Source organism: Palaemon carinicauda, chromosome 44 (assembly GCF_036898095.1).
Source record: "Palaemon carinicauda isolate YSFRI2023 chromosome 44, ASM3689809v2, whole genome shotgun sequence".
Lineage (NCBI taxonomy): Eukaryota > Metazoa > Arthropoda > Malacostraca > Decapoda > Palaemonidae > Palaemon > Palaemon carinicauda.
Window position 1 is genome coordinate 43845107 of NC_090768.1, and position 23878 is coordinate 43868984.

A 23878-nucleotide genomic window follows, 5' to 3' on the forward strand; every position below is an offset into this window, starting at 1 on the left:
GTACTCCATGTCAACACAGAACCAATTTTCTCCTCTGCCCACTGGGTCTCTATTGGGGAGGAAGGGAGGGTCCTTTAATTTATGATCACCGGGTAAGTATATTCAAAAATTTATTTTACTAATGAAAATAACATTTTTCAATATTAAACTTAGCCGGTGATCATATAGCTGATTCACACCCAGGGGGGTGGGTAGAGACCAGCATTATGTGTTACATTAAGAGCTAAGTATTTTGTATTTCATTTTAGCAGTTATTCAAAATAACAAACATAAAATCAATAAGTACCTGGTAAGGAAGTCGACTTGAACAATTACTCCGCCTTTTTAAGTACGTCTTCCTTACTGAGCCTCGCGATCCTCATAGGATGCTGAGCGACTCCTAGGAGCTGAAGTATGAAGGGTTGCAACCCATACTAAAGGACCTCATCAAAACCTCTAATCTAGGCGCTTCTCAAGAAATGACTTTGACCACCCGCCAAATCAAGTAGGATGCGAAAGGCTTCTTAGCCTTCCGGACAACCCAAAAACAATAATAAAACATTTCAAGAGAAAGATTAAAAAGGTTATGGAATTAGGGAATTGTAGTGGTTGAGCCCTCACCCACTACTGCACTCGTTGCTACGAATGGTCCCAGAGTGTAGCAGTTCTCGTAAAGAGACTGGACATTCTTAAGATAAAAAGACGCGAACACTGATTTGCTTTTCCAATAGGTTGCGTCGATTATACTTTGCAGAGATCTATTTTGTTTAAAGGCCACGGAAGTTGCGACAGCTCTAACTTCGTGTGTCCTTACCTTCAGCAAAGCTTGGTCTTCCTCATTCAGATGGGAATGAGCTTCTCGTAATAACAGTCTGATAAAATAGGATAAGGCATTCTTTGACATAGGCAAAGATGGTTTCTTAATAGAACACCATAAAGCTTCAGACGGGCCTCGTAAAGGTTTTTAAATAGAACTCAAGAGCTCTTGCAGGACATAAGACTCTTTCTAGTTCATTTCCAACCATGCGATAAGTTTGGAATATCAAACGATATTGGTCAAGGCTGAGAAGGCAGCTCGTGTTTGGCTAGAAAACCAAGTTGTAGAACATGTAGCCGTTTCGGATGAGAATCCGATGTTCTTGCTGAAGGCATGAATCTCACTGACTCTTTTAGCTGTGGCTAAGCATACCAGGAAAAGAGTCTTTAAGGTGAGATCTTTCAGGGAGGCTGATTGTTGCGGTTCGAACCTGTCTGACATAAGGAATCTTAGTACCACGTCTAAATTCCAACCAGGTGTAACCAAACGACGCTCCTTCGTGGTCTCAAAAGACTTAAGGAGGTCCTGTAGATCTTTATTGATGGAAAGATCTAAGCCTCTGTGACGGAAGACTGATGCCAACATGCTTCTGTAACCCTTGAAAGTGGGAGCTGAAAGAGATCGTTCTTTCCTCAGATATAAGAGAAAGCCAGCTATTTGAGTTACAGAGGTACTGGTCGAGGATACGGATACTGACTTGCACCAGTTTCGGAAGATTTCCCACTTCGATTGGTAGACTCTAAGGGTGGATGTTCTCCTTGCTCTAGCAATCGCTCTGGCTGCCTCCTTCGAAAAGTCTCTAGCTCTCGAGAGTCTTTCGATAGTCTGAAGGCAGTCAGACGAAGAGCGTGGAGGCCTTGGTGTACCTTCTTTACGCGTGGCTGACGTAGAAGGTCCACCCTTAGGGGAAGAGTTCTGGGAACGTCTACTAGCCATCGAAGTACCTCGGTGAGCCATTCTCTCGCGGGCCAGAGGGAAGCAACTAGCGTCAACCTTGTCCCTTCGTGAGAGGCGAACTTCTGCAGTACCTTGTTGACAATCTTGAACGGAGGGAATGCATATAGATCTAGATGTGACCAATCTAGTAGAAAGGCATCTATATGAACTGCTGCTGGGTCCGGGATTGGTGAGCAAAATATTGGGAGCCTCTTGGTCATCGAGGTTGCGAAGAGATCTATGGTTGGCTGGCCCCAGGTGGCCCAAAGTCTTTTGCATACATCCTTGTGGAGGGTCCATTCTGTTGGAATTATTTGTCCCTTCCGACTGAGACAATCTGCCATGACATTCAAGTTGCCTTGGATGAACCTCGTTACTATTGAAATGTCTAGACCTTTTGACCAGGTGAGGAGGTCCCTTGCGATCTCGTACAATGTCAGAGAGTAGGTCCCTCCTTGCTTGGAGATGTACGCCAAAGCCGTGGTGTTGTCCGAGTTCACCTCCACCACTTTGCCTTGAAGGAGAGACCTGAAGCTTTTCCAGGTCAGACGTACTGCCAGTAGCTCCTTGCAGTTGAAATGCATTGTCCTTTGACTCGAGTTCCATAATCCCGAGCATTCCCTACCGTCTAATGTCGCACCCCAGCCTACGTCCGATGCGTCCGAGAAGAGAACGTGGTTGGTAGTCTGAACAGTCAGGGGAAGACCCTCTCTAAGGTTAATATAGTCCTTTCACCAAGTCAGACAAGACTTTAACTTTCCGGAAACCGGGATCGAGACCGCTTCTAGCGTCTTGTCCTTTTTCCAGTGAAAAGCTAGATGGTATAGAAGAGGACGGAGGTGTAGTCTTCCTAGTGACACAAATTGATCCACGGATGACAGTGTCCCTACCAGACTCATCCACAGCCTGACTGGGCAGCGTTCCTTCTTCAGCATCTTCTGGATGGATAGCAGGGCTGGGGGCTGATCGTCTTGTTCAGCAACGTTCTCATCAGAGGGTTCCTCATCCGAAAACTGATGAGGAAACGGCAACGGAGTGGGCAACGTCTGACTCGCTGAATCCGGTTGCACTGGTGGATGCGTGACGGAGCCGGACGCAATATCATGGCACTGCTGCACAGTCTGTGAACTGTCAACAACCATGGGTGCGCGAGGAAGTACAGCGTCAACCCGAAACTGTCTAGACTGCTGGGTTGTGCAGTCAACACCCTACCGGGTTGCTGAGGTTGACGCACTGCGTCACAACAAGTCACCTCTGCTGGTTGTTGAACGTCTTCCTAGTGACACACTGAACGTCAACAACCACCTCCGAGCGTCGCTTAACGTCAACGTGCGACTGGCAACCCACACTGGGTCGCATCGGTGGAGGAACCACCTCAACTGGCAGATGCGAGTAGGATACCTCAGCGCAACAGGGCGCACAACCAACAGGTTGGAAGGTTGTTGGCCAGAAGGTTCTTCTCCGCATTTAAGTCCTCTATCAAGGACACAAGCTTGGACTGCATGTCTTGCAGCAAAGCCCATTAAGGGTCTACGGGAGCAGGTGTGGCAACAGACGGGGTTAGCGACTGAGGCGGAACCATTTACCATCCCTGGAAGCCTTGTTATGTGTGACATAATAGTACAGCAAAACTTCAAAGGCTCGACAAAAGTTGAGAAGTTGACCTGTAAACAACTTGGAGCGTCTCCTGGCTAGGCGCCAGGGCGAGTCTACCAGAATTGAGAAGTCTATTTGGGCAGAGGCATGAACTTCCAAGCCGAGAACTTCTCTCGTGTCCTATCAGACTCTCGCTCTATAAGCCAGTTTAAAAGAAGGGAAAGCAAAGGCTGTATCCCTAAAACTCCTCCTGGTGCAAAAACCAGTCGCCTAGCCAACGTAACGCTCTCTAGGAGAGCGAGAGAGCACTAGCTTAACAACAACGGCTTCGAAGTAGCTAGGCCTAGTGTAAGTTCTGACGTTTAGGCGAACGAGGAGCAGCAGTTACAAGATCCGGACGAAGATCCTTAAAAAAATCATCATGATTTAATTAAAGTCCATAGGAGGCTAAGCAGCTTAAGGCTCCTCTCCAAATGACAGAGTCCTCAAAGGAATATCAGTAGGAGGGAGAACAGCACTTTCTCATCTACAGGAACCTTGTCCGATAAAAGCTAGGTTATCTCAGCGAGTCTCTCACTGGTGCATTAGTAGCAGACCAGAAGGCAACGTCATGTAACTGCTTGACAGTCTGTGAACTGTCAACAACTGAACTGTCAACCACAACAGGTGCGTGAGGACATACAGCACTGGTGCATTAGTAGCAGACCAGAAGGCAACGTCATGTAACTGCTTGATAGACTGTGAACTGTCAACAACTGAACTGTCAACCACAACAGGAGCGTGAGGACATACAGTGTTCACTCGAGACTGCTTTGACTGTCTATACTGAGCAGTCAAAACAACTCTAGAATGCGGAGGTTGACGCACAGCGTCAAAACAAAGCAACTTAACTCCACCCTCCTGTTGTTGTGGTACTCGCGAACGTCAACGGAGGGTAGCGTGCGTCTGTGAACGTCAACGTGCGGCTGGCAGGGTACACTGCGCATGGGTGGTGGAACTCTCACAGGCGGAGTGCGGGAGCAGGTAGCGTCAGCGTCTACTGTACGCACAACCTTGGTTGGTTGTAGGCTAACGGGTGCAGCGTCAACCTTCTCCGCACGATACTCCTGCATAAAAGATGCTAACTGTGTCTGCATAGACTGTAGCAAAGACCACTTAGGGTCTACAGTAGCAGGTGCGGCAACAGACGGTGTTACTGCCTGTTGCGGTACCGCTTTGCCTCTCTTAGGAGGTGAGCAGTCGTCGGAAGACTGCAGCGAGTCCGAACTGACCCAGTGGCTACAACTGGGCCGTTGGACTTGCGCGGAAGGGACCGACTTGCGCTTAATAAGCTGCGAGACCTTGGTCCATGGTTTCTTACGAGAAACCTCTTCCGCAGACGAGAAGTAAATGGGCTCTCTCGTCTTTGTGTGGGTGGGGCGATCTTGGGTAGATACGCCCGAAACCACGGAGGGAAACGTCTGTTCGTTGATCAAGGCCTGACGAACCCATAAGTCGTTCGACATTACTTCTCCCCTGGGCTTGGGAGCTTGCAAGAGGTCCCGGACTAGGTGAACGACAGGCACGAACAGACGAACCCTCGGACGCAACACTGTAACACTTTGCGCATATCACTTTATCACTTCGATTTTCTGTTTTGCACTTATTTCACTGAAATCGAAACTTTTACTGATTTCTACCTGAAACACGCAATTCTACCCTTCATTAAAAGGTAGTAATTGCGAAAACAGTCGTATAATGCAGCTCATTAATACTAGCAAAAACAGAAAACATATAAAGATAAAGAATTCAGTGGCTGGGAAAGAGACTAAACACTAGTTCAATTAAACTACGTTTACAATCTCTCACCGCAAATAGACTGGGGACAAGAATAAAACCCTAGAAACGTTTTACCTTCTTCCCCGTTAAGCGACTAGGGAGGAGAGTAACACGAGAACAACGTTACCCGCTTGAACGGAACGTTTTTTTCTCCTCTCTCTCCCTCCGTCTCTATCTCTCTCTCTCTTTCTCTCTTGATTTCGCACCTGAGAGAAGAGCCCAATTATATATCGTCAAAAAAACAAGTTATTTGGCTAAAGGAAAAAACTGAAAGGTTTTCCAAATAAAAAGTTCCTTTAATTTAGAATTTAAACCATTTAAGTTAAGAAAGAATGAACGAAACGTCAGAATCGATTTACTCTTACTGCAAAGTGAAACCGTGATACACTCTCTCTCTATCGTAACGATAGAGCGCATGTTGAACGTCCTGAACGTCAACAACTACGTAGTCTAAAAAAAAAAAACTAAACGTTAGTTCATCTTTGAAAACAGTACGAAGACTATCAAAGAAATTCTTTCATAAAACATTAAATTTAAAAAGTTTTAAATTCTTTAAAGGCTAAATACGATATAACGGGCTCAACGTTGATTAACTTCGGTTCCAAGTTAGGACCGCCTACTATCAGGAAAGGTCGCATATAAACAAAACATAAAAATTTATTTTTATATGTTTATAATAAATGGAAAGTTAATCGAATAGGCCTAATAAAGGCGGAGAGATATAAAATATGTTATTTTTATTAATAAAATAAATTTTTGAATATACTTACCCGATAATCATGTAGCTGTCAACTCCGTTGCCCGACAGAATTCTATGGAGGGATACGCCAGCTATCACAATACTAGAAGGGGGTGTACTTACCAGCGCCACCTGTGGCCAGGTACTCAATCATTTGTTGTTGACACCTCCTCAATTATTCCTCGGTCCACTGGTTCTCTCTGGGGAGGAAAGGGAGGGTCGATTAAATCATGATTATCGGGTAAATATATTCAAAAATTTATTTTATTAATAAAAATAACATTTTTCAATATTAAACTTACCCGATAATCATGTAGCTGATTCACACCCAGGGAGGTGGGTGAAAACCAGTGTACATGATTAAAGGATAGCTAAGTATCCCATATTTCATATAACAGTTATCTCAAATAACAATGAAATAATAAGTACCTGGTAAGGAAGTCGAATAGAACCGTTACTCTGCCTTTTATTTAAAGTTCGTCTTCCTTACTGAGCGCAGCGTTCCTCTTGGAGGCTGAATCAACCCAAAGGTGCCAAAGTCTTGAAGGTCCTTGTTGGAAGACAGGTCCAAACCCCTGTGGCGGAGAACTGAGGCCAACATGCTCCTATACCCTTTAATCGTAGGTGTTGAAAGGGATCTCTCATTCCTAAGATGAAGAAGGAAGTCAGCTATTTGGATCACAGAGGTATTGGTAGAGGATATTGAATTGGCTCTACACCAGCTTCGGAAGACCTCCCACTTAGACTGGTAGACTCTACGAGTGGAAATTCTTCTAGCTCTGGCAATCGCACTGGCTGCCTCCTTCGAAAAGCCTCTAGCTCTAGCGAATCTTTCGACAGTCTGAAGGCAGTCAGTCGAAGAGCGTGGAGGTTTGGGTGCAACCTGTCTACGTGTGGTTGACGTAGAAGGTCCACTCTTAGAGGTAGAGTCCTGGGGAAGTCGACTAGCCATTGAAGTACCTCTGTGTACCATTCTCTTGCAGGCCAAAGGGGAGCAACCAGCGTCAGCCGTGTCCCTTCGTGCGAGACGAATTTCTGCAGAACTTTGTTTATAATCTTGAACGGAGGGAATGCGTACAGGTCGAGATGGGACCAGTTCAGAAGAAAAGCATCCACATGAACCGCTGCAGGGTCTGGAACAGGGGAACAATAAAGCGGAAGTCTCTTGGTGATGGAGGTGGCAAACAGATCTATGGTAGGTTGACCCCACAAGGTCCAAAGTCTGTTGCACACACTCTTGTGGAGGGTCCATTCCGTGGGAATGACCTGATTCCTTCTGCTGAGGCGATCCGCTGAAACATTCATATCGCCCTGGATGAACCTCGTGACCAGTGTGAGGTTTAGACCTCTTGACCAAATGAGGAGGTCCCTTGCGATCTCGTAAAGGCTCCTCGAATGGGTCCCTCCTTGCTTGGAGATGTAAGCCAAGGCTGTGGTGTTGTCTGAATTCACCTCCACCACTTTGCCTAGCAGGAGGGACTTGAAGTTCAACAGGGCAAGATGAACTGCTAACAGTTCCTTGCAGTTGATGTGGAGTAATCCTTGTTCCTTGTTCCATACTCCTGAGCATTCCCGTCCGTCCAAGGTCGCACCCCAGCCCGAGTCCGATGCATCCGAGAAGAGATGAAGATGGGGGGTCTGGATGGCCAATGATAGACCCTCCTTGAGAAGGAGATTGTGCTTCCACCACCGGAGAGTGGTCTTCATCTCTTGGTTGATAGGGATAGAGACTGCTTCTAGAGTCGAGCCCTTGTCCCAATGAGCCGCAAGATGGAATTGAAGAGGGCGGAGGTGGAGTCTCCCTAGCTCGACAAACAGGGCCAGTGATGAGAGGGTCCCTGTGAGACTCATCCACTGTCTCACTGAGCAATTGCTCCTCTTCAGCATGCTCATGATGCACTCTAGGGCTTGGTTTATCCTGGGGGCCGATGGAAAAGCCCGAAAATCCCGACTCTGAATCTCCATTCCCAGGTACACAATGGATTGGGAGGGAATGAGTTGAGATTTCTCTATATTGACTAATAGACCTAGGTCTCTGATTAGATCTAAAGTCCAAGAGAGGTTCTCCAGACAACGACGACTCGTGGAGGCTCTCAACAGCCAGTCGTCTAGGTAGAGGGAGGCTCTGATGTTCGATAAGTGCAGGAATTTCGCTACATTCCTCATCAGATGAGTAAAGACCATAGGAGCTGTGCTTAGGCCAAAACACAGGGCTTGGAACTGATAGACAACCTTTCCGAAAACGAATCTCAGGAAAGGTTGGGAGTCTGGATGAATGGGAACGTGAAAGTATGCATCTTTCAAGTCCAACGAGACCATCCAGTCCTCCTGTCTGACCGCTGCTAAGACCGACTTGGTCGTCTCCATTGTGAACGTCTGCTTGGTGACATACTCGTTGAGAGAGCTGACGTCCAGCACCGGTCTCCAACCTCCTGTCTTCTTGGCCACAAGAAAGAGACGGTTGTAGAAGCCCGGGGATTGATGGTCCCGGACTATAACCACTGCCTTCTTCTGCACAAGTAGCGACACCTCCTGTTGCAATGCTAGCCTCTTGTCCTCTTCTTTGTAGTTGGGAGAGAGGTTGATGGGCGATGTGGTCAGAGGCGGTTTGAGGCAGAATGGAATCCTGTAACCGTACCTCAGCCAACTGACAGACTGTGCGTCTGCACCTCTCTTCTCCCAGGCTCGCCAGAAGATCTTGAGTCTGGCTCCTACTGTTGTCTGGAGAATCTGAGAGTCAGTTCTTTCCCTTAGATGTCCTGGGTCCTTTCCTAGACTTGCCCCTGTGAGAGTCTGGACGGGAGCTTCCTCGGCTGGGGGCTCTACCACGAAAGGGCGGTATGAACCTTGTAGCCGGGGTATCAGCCACTGGGGAGCGATAAGTCTTGGGGACAGAGGTGGTAACCTTAGACTTACGAGCCGATGAGGCTACAAGATCGTGCGTGTCCTTCTGTATCAGGGCAGCCGACAAGTCCTTAACTAGCTCCTCGGGAAAGAGGAACTTTGAGAGTGGAGCAAAAAGGAGTTGTGACCGTTGGCACGGTGTAATGCTGGCGGAGAGGAAGGTACACAGTTGTTCCCTTTTCTTCAACACCCCTGATACAAATAACGACGCTAGCTCACCCGATCCATCTCTGATGGCCTTATCCATGCAGGACATAATTAGCATGGCAGAATCTTTGTCCGCAGGAGAGGTTTTCTTGCTGAGGGCTCCCAGGCACCAGTCGAGAAAGTTGAACATTTCGAAAGCTCTGAACAACCCTTTCAGAAGATGATCCAGGTCTGAGAAGGTCCAACAAACCTTCGAGCGTCTCATCGCAGTCCTCCTAGGCGAGTCCACCAGACTTGAGAAGTCAGCCTGGGCAGAGGCAGGTACTCCCAAGCCTGGTGCTTCCCCTGTGGCATACCAAACGCAACCTTTCGAAGCGAGCTTCGTTGGAGGGAACATGAAGGAAGTCTTGCCAAGGTGTTGTTTAGACTGAAGCCACTCCCCTAAGATCCTTAAAGCCCTCTTGGAGGATCTAGCTAGGAAAAGCTTAGTATAGTTGGACTTAGCATGTTGTACGCCCAGCGAAAACTCAGATGGAGGAGAGCGGGGAATAGCAGAGACGAAGTGGTCTGGGTAAATCTCCCTGAGTAGAGCCAAGACCTTTCGAAAATCAATAGACAATGGAGAAAGCTTAGACTCCTCCACGTCTGATGAGGGATCAAGGTGTGCCTCCTCATCATCCGACACTTCATCAGCAGAGGGTAGCGAAGCGATAGGACCAGAATGCTGAACCGCAGAGTCAGAACGGGTAGGAACAATAACAGAGGTTTCCTCATCTTGAGGGAAAACCTGAGGCTCAGACTGCATAGGCTGAACAACAGACGAAGCAGAAGGCAGGCGCATGGGTGAAGGAGGTTGACTCCTAGCAAGAGTTGAACCCAAGGATTGCACAAGCTGAGCGGAGGACGGAGGCGGAGTAGTCCGTTCCTGTTCCTGTGAGATGAGTGGAGCATGAAGAGGTTGAGGCTGCGCAGAACAAGGTAAAGTTCTCGCAAGCTGAGGCTCCTGAGGCGCAAGTCCATGGTGTAGAGGAGCTTGCCTAGATGAGGGTTGAGCTCGCTGCAGCGATGGTTGAGCAGACAGACTCACGGAGGGGAGAGGTTGTTGTACCCCAACCGAGAGTTGCACCACTGGTGGAGCAGCAAGGGGAGGAGGAGGAAGAGTGGAATAACTCTCCTGATCCCAAAGCAAGGGTTGCCTTAAAGAAGGCTGAGGCTGAACAACACTGGGAACAGCAAACTCCGAAAGTGGCTCAACATCGTACGCCTGGCAGATGGTGCTGCGACCAGGCGGAGCAGGTGCAGGCTGGGCGAGCACAGGCGGAGCGAGAACAGGTGGAGGGAGTGTAGGCGGAGGAGGAGGTGCAACACTCTCAGCCCGACACTCACGCATCAAGTCCGAAAGCTGAGCTTGCATGGACTGAAGCAGGGTCCACTTGGGGTCGGCAGAAACGATAACAGACTGAGGTAAAGTCACAGTCGGGCTCTGTATAGGCAGAACCTTACTCCTCTTGGGCGGAGTACAGTCGACCGATGACTGAGGCGAGTCGGAGCTGAGCCAATGACTACAACCTGGCTGAGCACTCGCTGACTGAACTCTCCGTTTAAGAGGTCTCGAGACCTGAGACCAACGTTTCTTCCCTGCATGTTGATCAGCGGACGAGAAGACGGGCTCAATCGTCTGCAGGTGGGAGTGACGGTCTAAGGAAGACACGCCCGCAACCACCGAGGATAATTCTGTGCGCCTAACAAGGCCTGTCGAACCCTTAAGCCCTTCGACATTGCTTCTCCCCTGGGCATGGGAGCTTGCAAGAGGTCCCGGACTGGGAGGACGACTGGCTCGCACAGAAAAATCCTCACGCACCACACTGGCACCACTAGCACTTGGCACTGCACAGACACTAGCACTCGTCACAGCACTGGCACTATTTCCACCCACTGCACTCTTGACCTTCAGTTCTTTAACCTCGGCCATCAGAGACTTATGGTCACTTACCACTGATTCTACTTTATCTCCTAAAGCCTGAATAGCACGCAAAACAGTTGACATATCAGGCGGAGGGCACACAGTAGGTTCGGGGGTAGCCACTACAGGGGTAGGAAAAGGTAGGGGATCATGAGGTGAGGAAAACATAGAAGAGTGAGAAGAACTTCTCCTAACTCTACCTCTCTCTAACTTAGATGAATATTTTAAAAGACGGACAAAATCCAATTCCGAAAGTCCGGCGCACTCCTCACATCGATTTTCTAATAGACAGGGCCTGTCCCTACAGTCAGAACAAGCGGTGTGAGGATCTACCGAGGCCTTCGGAATACGCCTATTGCAAGACCTACATCGTCTATGGGAGGGAGCTTGCGAAACGTCAGACATCTTGTTTCAAAGAGTTAGTCAAAGGGTGATCCAAAAACAAGCAAAAATTCATTAACCGTTAACCAGTATTTATATAAAAGCTATCTAGCTAATATAAAAAGGATTCCAGTATGCGACAGCCGTTAATCTAAGAGAATACTTCACCAAATATCCATGAATAAACTCGAAGACCATAAGCGTATCCCAGAACGTCTAGCCGGAAGCACGACAGAGGAATAATTGAGGAGGTGTCAACAACAAATGATTGAGTACCTGGCCACAGGTGGCGCTGGTAAGTACACCCCCTTCTAGTATTGTGATAGCTGGCGTATCCCTCCATAGAATTCTGTCGGGCAACGGAGTTGACAGCTACATGATTATCGGGTAAGTTTAATATTGAAAAATATAGATCTATAACGTGTTAAGCAAAATTACTAAAAACCTAAACACACTTCCGTCTAAGGGAAGGGTCGGCCATTTAAAAGTGAAAGAGAGTCCATACTCTCTTTGTCACCATAATTAAATCTATCCAAAACGAGTTCAAGATTTTGAGATGAAGATAAAACCCCTGCATAGCGAAAGCTCAAAACTAGAATAGTGTACTTCACCAAATAGTTGTGAAAACAAATCCAGTTAGTAACAGCGTATTTAGTAGGTCTTGCCAGTGGCACTACAGAGAGAAAATTGGTTCTGTGTTGACATGGAGTACTTGAGTACCTGCTCGACAGATGGCGCTGTTGATGTACACCCCCACCTGTATAGCGATCGCTGGCATATTTTGTCCTTAGGTTTTTCTGTCGGGCAGCAGAGCTGACAGCTATATGATCACCGGCTAAGTTTAATATTGAAAAATGGAATTTATATTTAAACATTTTAACATAAAATATATAACAAGAGACCTAATATTTAAACATTTGGAGCCTCTGTAGTTCATGGGGACAGGCCTTGGACCGGCCGAAAAAAAAGAGTAAAAAAAACGTCTGAAATCGGCTCTTTTTCACGGGAATGATCATGGAATGAAATATTAAACTCACTAGTTTTGTAAATGCTTCTCCCAACAATCTACATACTAGGACAAATCTGCTCATGCATGTCGGAAAGGTGCGAGAAAAATGGAGAACTAAACCAAAATTCCCCTCCTAACCTGGCCTACAAGCCATATCCTTACTTTCCTCGTGACCTAATCGGTGGGGCTAACGGCCCCTTGCGACCCCCCAACCACTGTCTATAACATACAAATCCCACAAACCCCACCTGACCGAACCTAGTACTTCCCAGGTCACTACCCCTACCCGGGGACAAGCCCCCAGATCCCCTTCGCAAGTCTCTCCTACACAAAAAAAGGTATAAGCAGCACTCAAAATTATATCTCAACCACATTGTCATAATAAAAAAAGTTAATCAGGCTTACCTTAACATTCGATGTCGCTAAAACCAAAATCCTCGGGTTCTAGCGCCTTCACCCTCTTCCGGGGAGGAGGATTAGAATGACGACTTGAAATTTCACGACTAAGAGCCCTTCTCGAAATAAATAATGAAAAAATTTGGGGGTAACACGAGTAAAGTCTTGTAGGTGTAAATACCTTATTGTCTTCAACGAATCAATTTGATCAATATGAGTGATAAACTCAACAACATCGCTCAAAGAGTAACTATACGCAACACGTCTATCCATTATGGCAGTTAGGGTTGGAAAGGGTCGACTCCAGGTCAATCTCGGGTCACATGGGGGGGGGGGGGGATTAAAAATTTGAAATCCCGTGGCCAACGAAAGGGTTAGTTCGGTTGGTTTATTTGACACCGGCTTTATCTACCGAAATATCTTAACTAGATGTTGGCTAACCTAACCTTTGGTTGTATATATAACAAATTAGTATTCGGCTTAATTTCAGGATGTGTCCCAACAAAATAATCTTAACAAGAGGTTAAAAATGAAGATTGTTGGAATTAGCGAAAACATAAGTGCGAGCATCGATAACTGTTCAAGCTTGCGCCACCAACTGATAGGCGATCAGACCGCTGCCCAACGGGTGTTATTACAGTCAGGCAGGAAACAATGCTTGGAGGAAGTTTTATGATCGAGTAACTTGGCCGTGGCTTCAGCGGACGACGCATTGTAACGACCTTTCCCTAACCTAACAACTCAAGATAATTATCATAGCAGTATCAAATGTCACTATAAATGAAGTGTCCCTAAAAACTACAAACTTAACTAAAGGGGTAAAAATGTAGATTGATGGGACAGTATTAAATTGTAAAAACGAACGATTCTTAGACTGGGACGACACGAGCTCTATCTATCGGGAAAGTTGGAAACTAAGCAGGAGCTACCCGTGACTTGCGTTCGGACCGTGTTGAGCTTAGAAGATATTGCCGTGGTAAAGGTAAATTATGACATTATTCAAAATGATAAAATAACATCATAATATGGTATGTTGGATCATAGTAAAGAACATCTTCCCCATAATGAAAACCGATTTGGCAAGTAATAAGAAAGATATCGCCCAGTGCCTAAAAACTACATTCACCCCAAACATTATAACAGACAATATATTTTTTCCCGTAGAAAATAACATGATTTAACCGGTTCTCACCTTCATTTCAGTCGTAATAACAGCAACCAGTTCAGATACTTAGTTAGTGGAACTGGTTGTTCTGTTTATTTGCGGTTGAAATGAAGGTCAAATTCGGTCAAATCACGTTATTACTACAGGAAAACATATATTTTCTGTTCCAAATGAGAATCAGTAATACAGTAAAATTTTACCAACTAGGCTGATGCCGGGCAGCTAAGTAGCCTAGCTTAATAACCAGTTTCTGATACGTCTCCCGGTTTAAGCTGACCTACATATAAATGTTATTTCAGCTAAATTAAGAGGAAATAAATAAAATACATCAATTATAGTAAATTTGCACAATCTGAACACTAAAATATGTGATAAAGCATTATTTGCAATGCTCGCCGTATGACACATTGACACAAGCCTTCCAATTACTAGCAACTTGTAGCTGTAACCTGCATACTTTAGTATATAGTATATTGTACTATAGGCCTCCTGTTTCATTAATAATGCTATGAAATATTATTTTTCGAATTAAATGTCCGAAATGAAGCTGAAATAAACAAGTAAATAACAATTCTTACCCTCCCAGTCTAGGTCCAACGTCGCCATCTTGCCAATATTTGCCTTCTGCTGTTGAAATGGGATATCATCTTTGCAAATTCAATTTTTGTTTTGTACGTAATTTAAATTTAATTCAATATTAAAAGTATACAATACATTTAAATTATTACATTTAATTGTATCTAATTATATATTTTATTGTACAACTTAACAGCTTTATCCTTAAGGAGAAAACTAAATACTAGCTCAAATTTATTTTTGTTTTGTGCGTAATTCAAAACTAATTCAATATTGAAAGTATAAAATACATTTGAATGATCATAATTAATTATATAAAATTATATATTTTCTTAAACGGCTTAACAATTTTATCCTGAAGGAGAAAACTAAATACTAGATCAAATTTATTTTTGTTTTGTACATAATTAGAATTTAATTCAACATTGAAAGTATAAAATACGTTATTATCATGATTAAAAATATACAATTATATATTTTCTTAAACAACTTAACAGCTTTATCCTTCAGGAGAAAACTTAATAGGCCTACTAGATCAAATTTATTCTTGTTTCGTACGTAATTTAAATTTAATTCAATAATGAAAGTATAAAATATATTTTATTTATGATATTGAATTATATACAATTACATATTTTCTTAAACAACAGCTTTATCCTTGATGGGAAAAATAAATTATTTGGTAAAGGTGATAACCCCAAAGAATCATATGAGTTCGTTACCATGGCAACGTTTGTAAACAATCTTGACAGTTTAAGTAGAAATGACTGATAAAATAACTTCACTGGTTAAAACATTACATTTAATTGTATCTAATGATACATTTTCTTATACAACTTAACAGCTTTATCCTTATGGATAAAATTAATTACTAAATCAAATTAATTTTGTAAAAGTGATAACCCTAGAAAATCATATGAGCTGGTTGTCATGACAACGTTTGTAAATAATCTTGACAGTTTAAGCAGAGATGACGGATAAAATAACTTCGTTGATTAAATATGACACTCCTGTCTTGGTTACTACCAAGAAAAGCGAAGAAAATGATAAGGTAATCTAAAAATATATTTTGACTAAGTATAAGAAGGTTATCATTAAAATAATAATACTTTATCTTACAAATAAAGTACATGTAGGTGGGGCAATGGAACTTTTGCATATATATTTTATATTTCATGTATAGTAATAAATAATTACTATAAATCAGGCTAGCATACTGAAATAGGCTTTCTTAAATACAGGTACCTCGACTATCTATGCGAGATGGTATTCCGACTGACGCATCAGGTAAGGTTTACAATGAAAAAAATATATTTAACGAAAAAAACTGCATGTAAGATGGGTTTTTTACTTCACTGCCTAATCTAAGTTGTTTATATATATATATATATATATATATATATATATATATATATATATATATATATATATATATATATATATATATATACATATATATATGTGTGTGTGTGTGTGTGTGTGCATGTATATATGTATAAATTAAAGTGGGTGAAGTGAGATTATAGTAATTCTCAAGTTTATGTCAGTCTGTTTCTCGCCAGACCTCCCTACAACTTTACTTAGCCTTTATTTATATATATATATATATATATATATATATATATATATATATATATATATATATATATATATATATATATATATATATATATATATATATATATATATATATAGTGGGTGAGGTGAGATTCTAGAAATTCTCAGGTTTATGTCAGTCTTTTTCTCGCCAAACCTCCCTACAACTTTACTTAGCCTTCATTTATATATATATATATATATATATATATATATATATATATATATATATATATATATATATATATATATGTATATATATATATATGTATATATATATATATATCATTTTTATATATACATTATATATATAATTTATATATATATATATATATATATATATATATATATATATATATATATATATATATATATATATATGTATATATATATATATATATATATATATATATATATATATATATATATATATACATATATATATATATATATATATATATATATATATATATATATATACATATATATACATATATATATATATATATATGTATATGCGTGTGTGTATGAAGTTTTAATAATGACCATTGGAGTCATTACATATTCTTTCCCAAAATGTGCCCAAAAATGTGCAAGTATCAATAACATAATGATTTCACTTTCACAATTGCAAAATATAGTTAGGTGACTATTTCATATTTTTACAGAAAACGTCACAGGTATTTCATCTACTTTAAGAAACATCTGGGAACCCAAGAGATTAATTGCTTCCAGTTAATTGTTTTTTACAACTATACCAAAAACATTACTTATAATTTGAGTTTCCATATTATCTTTAAATCTTGCAATATAAAAATAAATTCAGTATTTTTAATTAATATGTAAAGTCTACTATAAAAAAGGTATACTTTGGTTACCCACCTCTAACTTGATTTTTATTAATCTATAGGAAAAGATCCAAATTTCAATAAAAACTAAATTAACCAAAGGCCTTATTATACAGTCACATTGTGGGGGCATGTCTAGAATAATAGGTTATTTAATTGACTATTTCATATATTATGCATATATGCATTAATTAGTTAACTGATGAAGTATTCCAGTGATGGTTTTATATGTGAATTTAATTACTAAGCTATATTGTTCAATAAAGAACCTATTTTCCATCACATTCTTCCCTTTTGATATTAAACAGAATCTTCTTTGATATAACAAACATAAACACATTTTGGGTAGTTTGTAGCGCTACGGCCAAGCGTCCTAATTTGCTTATTATCGCTCCGACTGTTATCTTGTATAGAATAAAAACGTTTGGAAATTTAACTATGTAGTTAATTATATTGTTGCGAAAAGGGGGGTCCGCCTGGGTAAGGACACGGCTTTTAGCATAGGTTAGGTGGGTTTTTTAAGTTAGCTTCTCCCGCCAAAATCGGTTTTAGAACTACGGCCACAGTCCACCCGTTTATAATATTCCCATTTTCTATGAATGAAAACGGATCTGGCCGTCACCCTACAAAGGCTCCCAGATTTTTTCTAAAAAATAAAAAATATAGAAAATATTAGTAATTTCCATAAAAGCAAAAATAAATTTTCACAGATGCAAGCAGTACTAGTGCCCCAGGATTGAGCGGGGCCCTTCCCCCCGGAGGACCTCTGGGCACTGCCTCCTCCAACCGAATAGTTTTGCCGCCTTTGCACGAACTTCGCAAAATGGAAACGCAGGAAATCCTGAACCTCATTTTACCACCAAAGGAATGGGAGGAACAAGGTCTGTATGCATTTTACTTGTGGGAAAAGTTCTAATAATATATTACTTTAAAACAATTATATTACTTTTCTCATATAATACCTGTGGAGACATCTGTAAACAATTTTAAGGAAATATTTATTATTAGTAGTAACCATATATACAATATTGAATATAATTTTTTCACATGTATAGAAAATTAGCAGCCTCCTTAAACTAGTTGTAAAAATACAGTACTATTAAGACAGAGGTTTTTCAACATCCCATTAGAGAAAACCATATTGAAATTTTACTGTTAAAACATAAACAAGCCCATAAAGGCACATTTTCCAAGGACACTCTCCTAACAGGTCACTTTCACAATAGGTCAGCTGTGGGTGCAATCTGTTTCAACAACTCCAGCTACATCAGTTGACGTTCAACAGTTGCAAGAACACATCGACCTTCGCTTACAGGAGCAGATGGCTTTCGAGACGGGCATTTGTCCCGTGAGACGCGGGCTCTACACTCAGTGCTTCGGTAATGGCTAAGTTAAGGGATAGTATGACATGCTGAAACATTTCATCAATATGCAGGTAACTTTCGTTTAAAAAATACAATTGGAAACTTGAAAATGAGATGAGTTTGAAAGTTGCTCATGAATGGCAGAAGCAAGGCACAGTGACAACGCCCAAGAGATCAGTGCCCCCGGGATCCGTCCCCTCTTCACCTAAGCTAGGACCTGGGTGGGACAGGCAATGGCTGCTGGATGACTCAGCAAGTAGACATATAAGCTCCCCCAAAAACCTCATCCTTAACTCACAGGGATAGTGAGGTTGTAGACAAAACTATCGAGCTTCTACGGACGTCGAACCCCAGTCCAGCAGATCACCAGGCAGGGACATTTACAAAAGGCTACCAAAATGTCAAGTGGAATACAACTACAAAAGTATAGTATTTGCTTTACATATCATGCTTATATATATATATATATATATATATATATATATATATATATATATATATATATATATATATACATACATACATACATACACACACACACACACACACATATATATATATATATATATATATATATATATATATATATATATATATATATATAATATATATATATATATATATATATATATATATATATATATATATATATATAATATATATATATATATATATATATATATATATATATATATATATATATATATATATATATATATATATATATATATATATATATATATTCACCAAGTATTCATAGGATGAAAATACTAGAAATGGACCGAATTAGGCTACATGTTTAGACGTTTACGTACTTTTTATTTACTTAAAAGTGCAGGTCACTAAATAATGTTTTTTCTGTCTCTTTTTCTTCCAGTTATTCAAAATATGTTTATAGTATAAAAATATGCATACATTTTTGTATCTAAGCATTTCCTTTATTCTAATAAAAGTATATTTATCCTAATTTAGAGACAAACCATACAGAAGGTTAAATGGTAATCTAATGGACTAAATACTCATGTTGTATTTTCCATTTTAAGAACAGAACGGGTTTTGAAATAGGATAAATATATTTTTTGGGCTCGAGCCAGATGGAAGTTCCTCTAGGCAGCTTTCTATTTGGGATATTCCTTCTTGTAGAAATATCCCAAGTGGAAAGCTGCCTTTGGGGAACTTCCATCAGGAAGACATGTTAAAGGTTAAAGGTGCTCTGGTTTCAGTTCCATCAGAATAGATGCTCACCAGAACGTCAGCCGGGCAAGCCCAACCCCCCACTGTGGTGCCCTACCACAGCAGTAGCCTCCCCAGTAAACAGCTTAAACTCACGGCCCTGGGCGGGGATCGATCTCTTGCCACGCAAATGCGAGGCAAACACGTTACCACTGTACTATAGATTTTAATATAAAAGAGTTCTCTTAATATCTAGCATCATAGTTTGCCTTCACAGTAAAAGTGATGTAATCAAAGATTAATTTTACACAATTTATTCAAAAATAGTTTAAGATTGGTAATTCTATAAACTCCAGACGAGATCATCCGCCAAGTGACCATCAACTGCGCTGAGCGAGGCCTATTGTTATACCGGGTGAGGGATGACGTCAGAGAAACGCTAGATGCCTACCAGAGGTTATACACATCGGCCTGTGCATATGGGGTCAGGAAAGCTCTGATGGTGAGTTAAATAACCGCAAGCTTCGGAAAAGGGGCATATATTAAAAAATATGAGCCTGCATAGCATTCATAAGTAATAATTGAATAATTCCGTAAATAATTAATTGAAAATACGGTTTATGATAACTTTAGCTCTTTATAATAGGTATTTTTGAAGTTCTATAGGTTTAGAGGGGTGTCAAAATTTCTTTTTTTCAGTAAAAATGTGTAAAATTATAAAAAAATTTCACACGAGCAAGACACATATAACAGACCTTATTCAAGAAAATATCTGTTGCAGGAAGCCACATAATTAGTTATTATTATTATTATTATTATTATTATTATTATTATTATTATTATTATTATTATTATTATTATGATTACTATTATTATTATTATTATTATTATTACTTGCTAAGCTACAACCCTAATTTGAAAAGCGGGATGATAAAAGCCTAAGATCTAACAGAGAAAAATAACCCTCAATAGAAAAGAAATAAGGCAATAAACAAACCACAAGAGGAGTACTGAAAAAATAATATAATAAGTTATGACCAAACAGCATTTTCCATAAAAAAAAAGAGATTCCTCCATATCTCTAGACACTCCATTACTTCTCTTTAAGGCAGAGGAACACAAGGTGAAAGTAGGTGCCCGCTGCGACGAGCTCAGGACTCAAGTCAAAGAACTAGAGGAGAGGGCAGAGAGTCTCCGACAGGAGATCGACCAATTGCAGACTGAAGCACAAGAAGCCAGGCAAGCGGAGGCTGATAAACACGAAGAAACTAAAACGATTCATCAAGCTAGGATAGAAGTACTCAAGGTACGTCATTGAAGTACTCACAGTACGTCATTCAAGTACTCGCGGTACATCATTGAAGTTCTCAAAGTACGTCATAGAAGTACTGTAGGTGGGTCGTAGAAGTACTCGCAGTACGTCATTGAAGTACTCGAGCTATGTCATTGAAGTTCTCAAGGTACATCATAGAAGTACTGCAGGTGGGTGTAGAAGTACTTGAGGTACGTCAAAGAAGTTCTCAAGGTGCGTCACTGAAGTACTCAAGTGATGTCAAAGAAGTACTCAAAGTACATCACAGAAGTACAAAAGGTACGTCGTAGAAGTACTCATGATACGTCGTAGAAGTATTCACAATACGTCATAGAAGTACTCACAGTACGTCAGAGAAGTACTCATGGTACGTCATAGAAGTACTCATGGTACAACATAGAAGTACTCACGATACGTCGTAGAAGTACTCAAGATACGTCATAGAAGTACTCAAGGTACGTCATAGAAGTACTCAAGGTAGATCATAGAAGTGATGAAGGCAGGTCATAGAAGCACTCAAAGTACATCACAGAAGTACAAAAAGGTACGTCATGGAAGTACTCATGGTACGTCGTAGAAGTGATCATGATAGGTCGTAGAAGTACTCACAGTACGTCATTGAAGTACTCAAGCTGCGTCGTAGGAGTATTAAAGGTATGTCATAGAAGAGACTAAAATAATTCAAATTAGGTCGTAGGTTTCGATACTGAGCGAGAGAGTAAGATTGGGTTGAATTTATAAATTTGGGCTATATAGACAGGCGATGGGGCCTTTGATGTCTTTTTCTGCATTTCACTAAAGTAAAATTTAAAAGAGGTTGTACAGCAAAATTAAAGAAAGGAAGTGGGAAGACTTAAAATTTTGTAGAAAATATATAGTTTGTGATATTTATTTGGAGAAAGATGTATGGGATGTTTAGAATTATTTTGCCTATTTATTAATTCCATTCACTTTCTCCGTAATTCTTCAGTTTAAAGGTTTTAAATTAGCATGGGGTTCTATTTCATATATTAATGGCAACACGTAGAAGGCTTTCAGTTATGAAGGAGGCAGAATACTAGTAGTTTACTTAATATTAACCAAAATTTCTTGATGGTGGAATTTCAAATCATATTTGAAAATTAGATTAATTTCCACTGAACATTAACTGAGTTTTACTCGTATTCATTTTCAGTCCTACATTTCTACTGCTTGATATGTGATTGGTTATTCTCTAGATTTTAATATAAACGAGTTCTCCTAATATCTCCTATCACAGTTTGCCTTCACAGTACAAGTAATGCAATCAAAGATTAGTTTTGCACAATTTCTTATCAATATTCTAAGATTGTCAATTCTGGAAGACTAGGATTAATGAAAACTAAAAACTCATAGTTTCTTTGGATTTCAATATAAAAAAGTTCTATCTCCAATCATAGTTTGTCGTCAGTACAAACAATATAATCAAATTTAGTTTTACACAATTTATGATAGAAAATAGTTTATTGGTAATTCTGGAAGGCTAGGATAAGAGAAATACATAAATTTGCTTTCTTGTAATTTTTTTTTACGGAAACCTTTTTTTTTTTTTTTTTTACAGAAAAAGCTAGAGGGGATAATCAAGCAAGCGACACAGCCAAAGAAATAGTTTGAGAATCGTTGTAATAAAATAATTATTATTTTAATAATAACGTTTTATACATTATTGGTCTTTTTATTCTTCCCATTGTCCTCTATTACATGTCTTGTGTAAAGACAAGTCGTTGACAATCTTTTGAAGAGTGCAGTGGTTTTGATGTTCATCCAAAATAATAGAAAAATTACCAATAAAAGTGTAACATAATTAAAAATACATATAACAATGCATCAATCCTGGGTGGAAAGATATGAAGTTTTTCGTTGAATTTTGACATCATGAAAAACAATATAATTGCAATGGTATTATAGTAAAATTAGAAATTATTTTGAGCGACCTATATTAAATTATGGCCAAAATCTAGTTTGTGCTTATTAAACAAGGTTAATGATTGTATTGTTAAAAAATTCCAGAAGAGTACGAATGGCCATATCAGCATTATTCAGTAAAGAAACTAAACAGATTTCATTTAATCCCCACTATCATCATCATCTCCTCCTAAACCTATTGACGCAAAGGACCTCGGTTAGATTTCGCCAGTCGTTTACATCTTAAAATTTTAAATCAATACTTCGCCATTCATCATCTACTTTACGCATCATCTCATTTAATAATTACACATATTTTTCTCGTCATTGGTGCAAATTAAGTTCGTTGTTGGTTCATAGGACATAAGTAACAGAAATAAAGACTTACAAATGCCTTTGGAAAAAAATAGCCTGCGACTAGGAAGTCAGTGTTTCTTAAACTTGGCTATTTAGGCAAAATAGTGTTTTTATATTATTAACAAAATAATTCTAGCTACTAATAGATGCTAAAAAAAACTACATGAAAATATAGAGAAACTAGAGGGGCACTCAGTTGAGCACAGACCTCTACCGCGGCAGCTTATTTCTCGACCTTGACCTTTGACCTTAACATGTATTAATTGGAGTGGCTTTTCATACACTCAAATATGAACCAAGTTTGAAATCTATGTGATAACGATGTCCAAACTTACGGCTGATTACGTGAATTGGACATTTTGCTTGACCGTGACCTTGACCTTCCAAAACTTAACATTTCCAGCTTTTTACATAAAAGTTAATCCATGCAAGTTTCATTACTCTACGATTAAAATTGTGGTCAGGAAGCTGTTCACAAACAAACACAGAAACAGTGGGTAAAACATAATCTCCTTCCAACTTCGTTGGCTGTGGTAAAAAGTCAAACATATTTAAATATGTACCGTGTTTTGAGAGACAGGTTTGGATGGAATCACAGTATTAGTTTCCTGGGGACAAAACAACAGTGTCTGAAGGGATTAGAAACTATAGCAAATATGTAGGTTAAACTCGAAGCAACACAGGTAAGTCGCCAGGATTATTTAAAAGGCTTCACAACTACCATTGAAGCATTATTTGCAACCACTAGCCACACCTGATCTGTCTCAAGGATTCTTATTACCTCCGTCAACGAAGTTGGAAGGAGATTATGTTTTCGCCCGTTTTTGTGTTTGTTTGTTTGTGTGTGTGTTTGTTTGTGACCAGCTTCCTGATCACAAT

General features: G+C 40.3%; 2 protein-coding genes across 3 annotated transcripts in view; one reads left to right on the top strand and one right to left on the bottom strand.

Moving 5' to 3' along the window:
• The window catches only part of LOC137634527 (ER membrane protein complex subunit 2-B-like), a 53041-nt gene extending 38564 nt beyond the window's left edge, over positions 1-14477 (bottom strand). For both annotated transcript variants that reach the window (XM_068366976.1, XM_068366975.1), the window contains exon 1: positions 14429-14477. In XM_068366976.1, the coding sequence (XP_068223077.1) occupies positions 14429-14456 (28 nt within the window). In that variant the 5' untranslated portion in view covers positions 14457-14477. The remainder of the gene's footprint in view (positions 1-14428) is intronic.
• Positions 14478-15340: 863 nt separating this feature from the next.
• On the top strand, positions 15341-22346 carry LOC137634509 (33 kDa inner dynein arm light chain, axonemal-like). Its single transcript, XM_068366950.1, has 7 exons — positions 15341-15477; positions 15668-15713; positions 17581-17751; positions 18097-18249; positions 19764-19909; positions 20516-20713; positions 22299-22346. The coding sequence occupies exons 1-7, from the start codon at positions 15397-15399 to the stop codon at positions 22344-22346; spliced, it is 843 nt and encodes a 280-aa protein (XP_068223051.1). The 5' UTR covers positions 15341-15396.
• Positions 22347-23878: the final 1532 nt, after the last annotated feature.

Bases quoted from the DNA above. Each gene is read 5' to 3' on its own strand.
- LOC137634509 (XM_068366950.1), top strand. From the start codon at position 15,397: ATGACGGATAAAATAACTTCGTTGATTAAATATGACACTCCTGTCTTG. The intron at 15,478-15,667 runs GTAATCTAAAAA...TCTTAAATACAG, and splicing joins AAAGCGAAGAAAATGATAAG to GTACCTCGACTATCTATGCG. The intron at 19,910-20,515 runs GTGAGTTAAATA...CTTCTCTTTAAG, and splicing joins GGGTCAGGAAAGCTCTGATG to GCAGAGGAACACAAGGTGAA.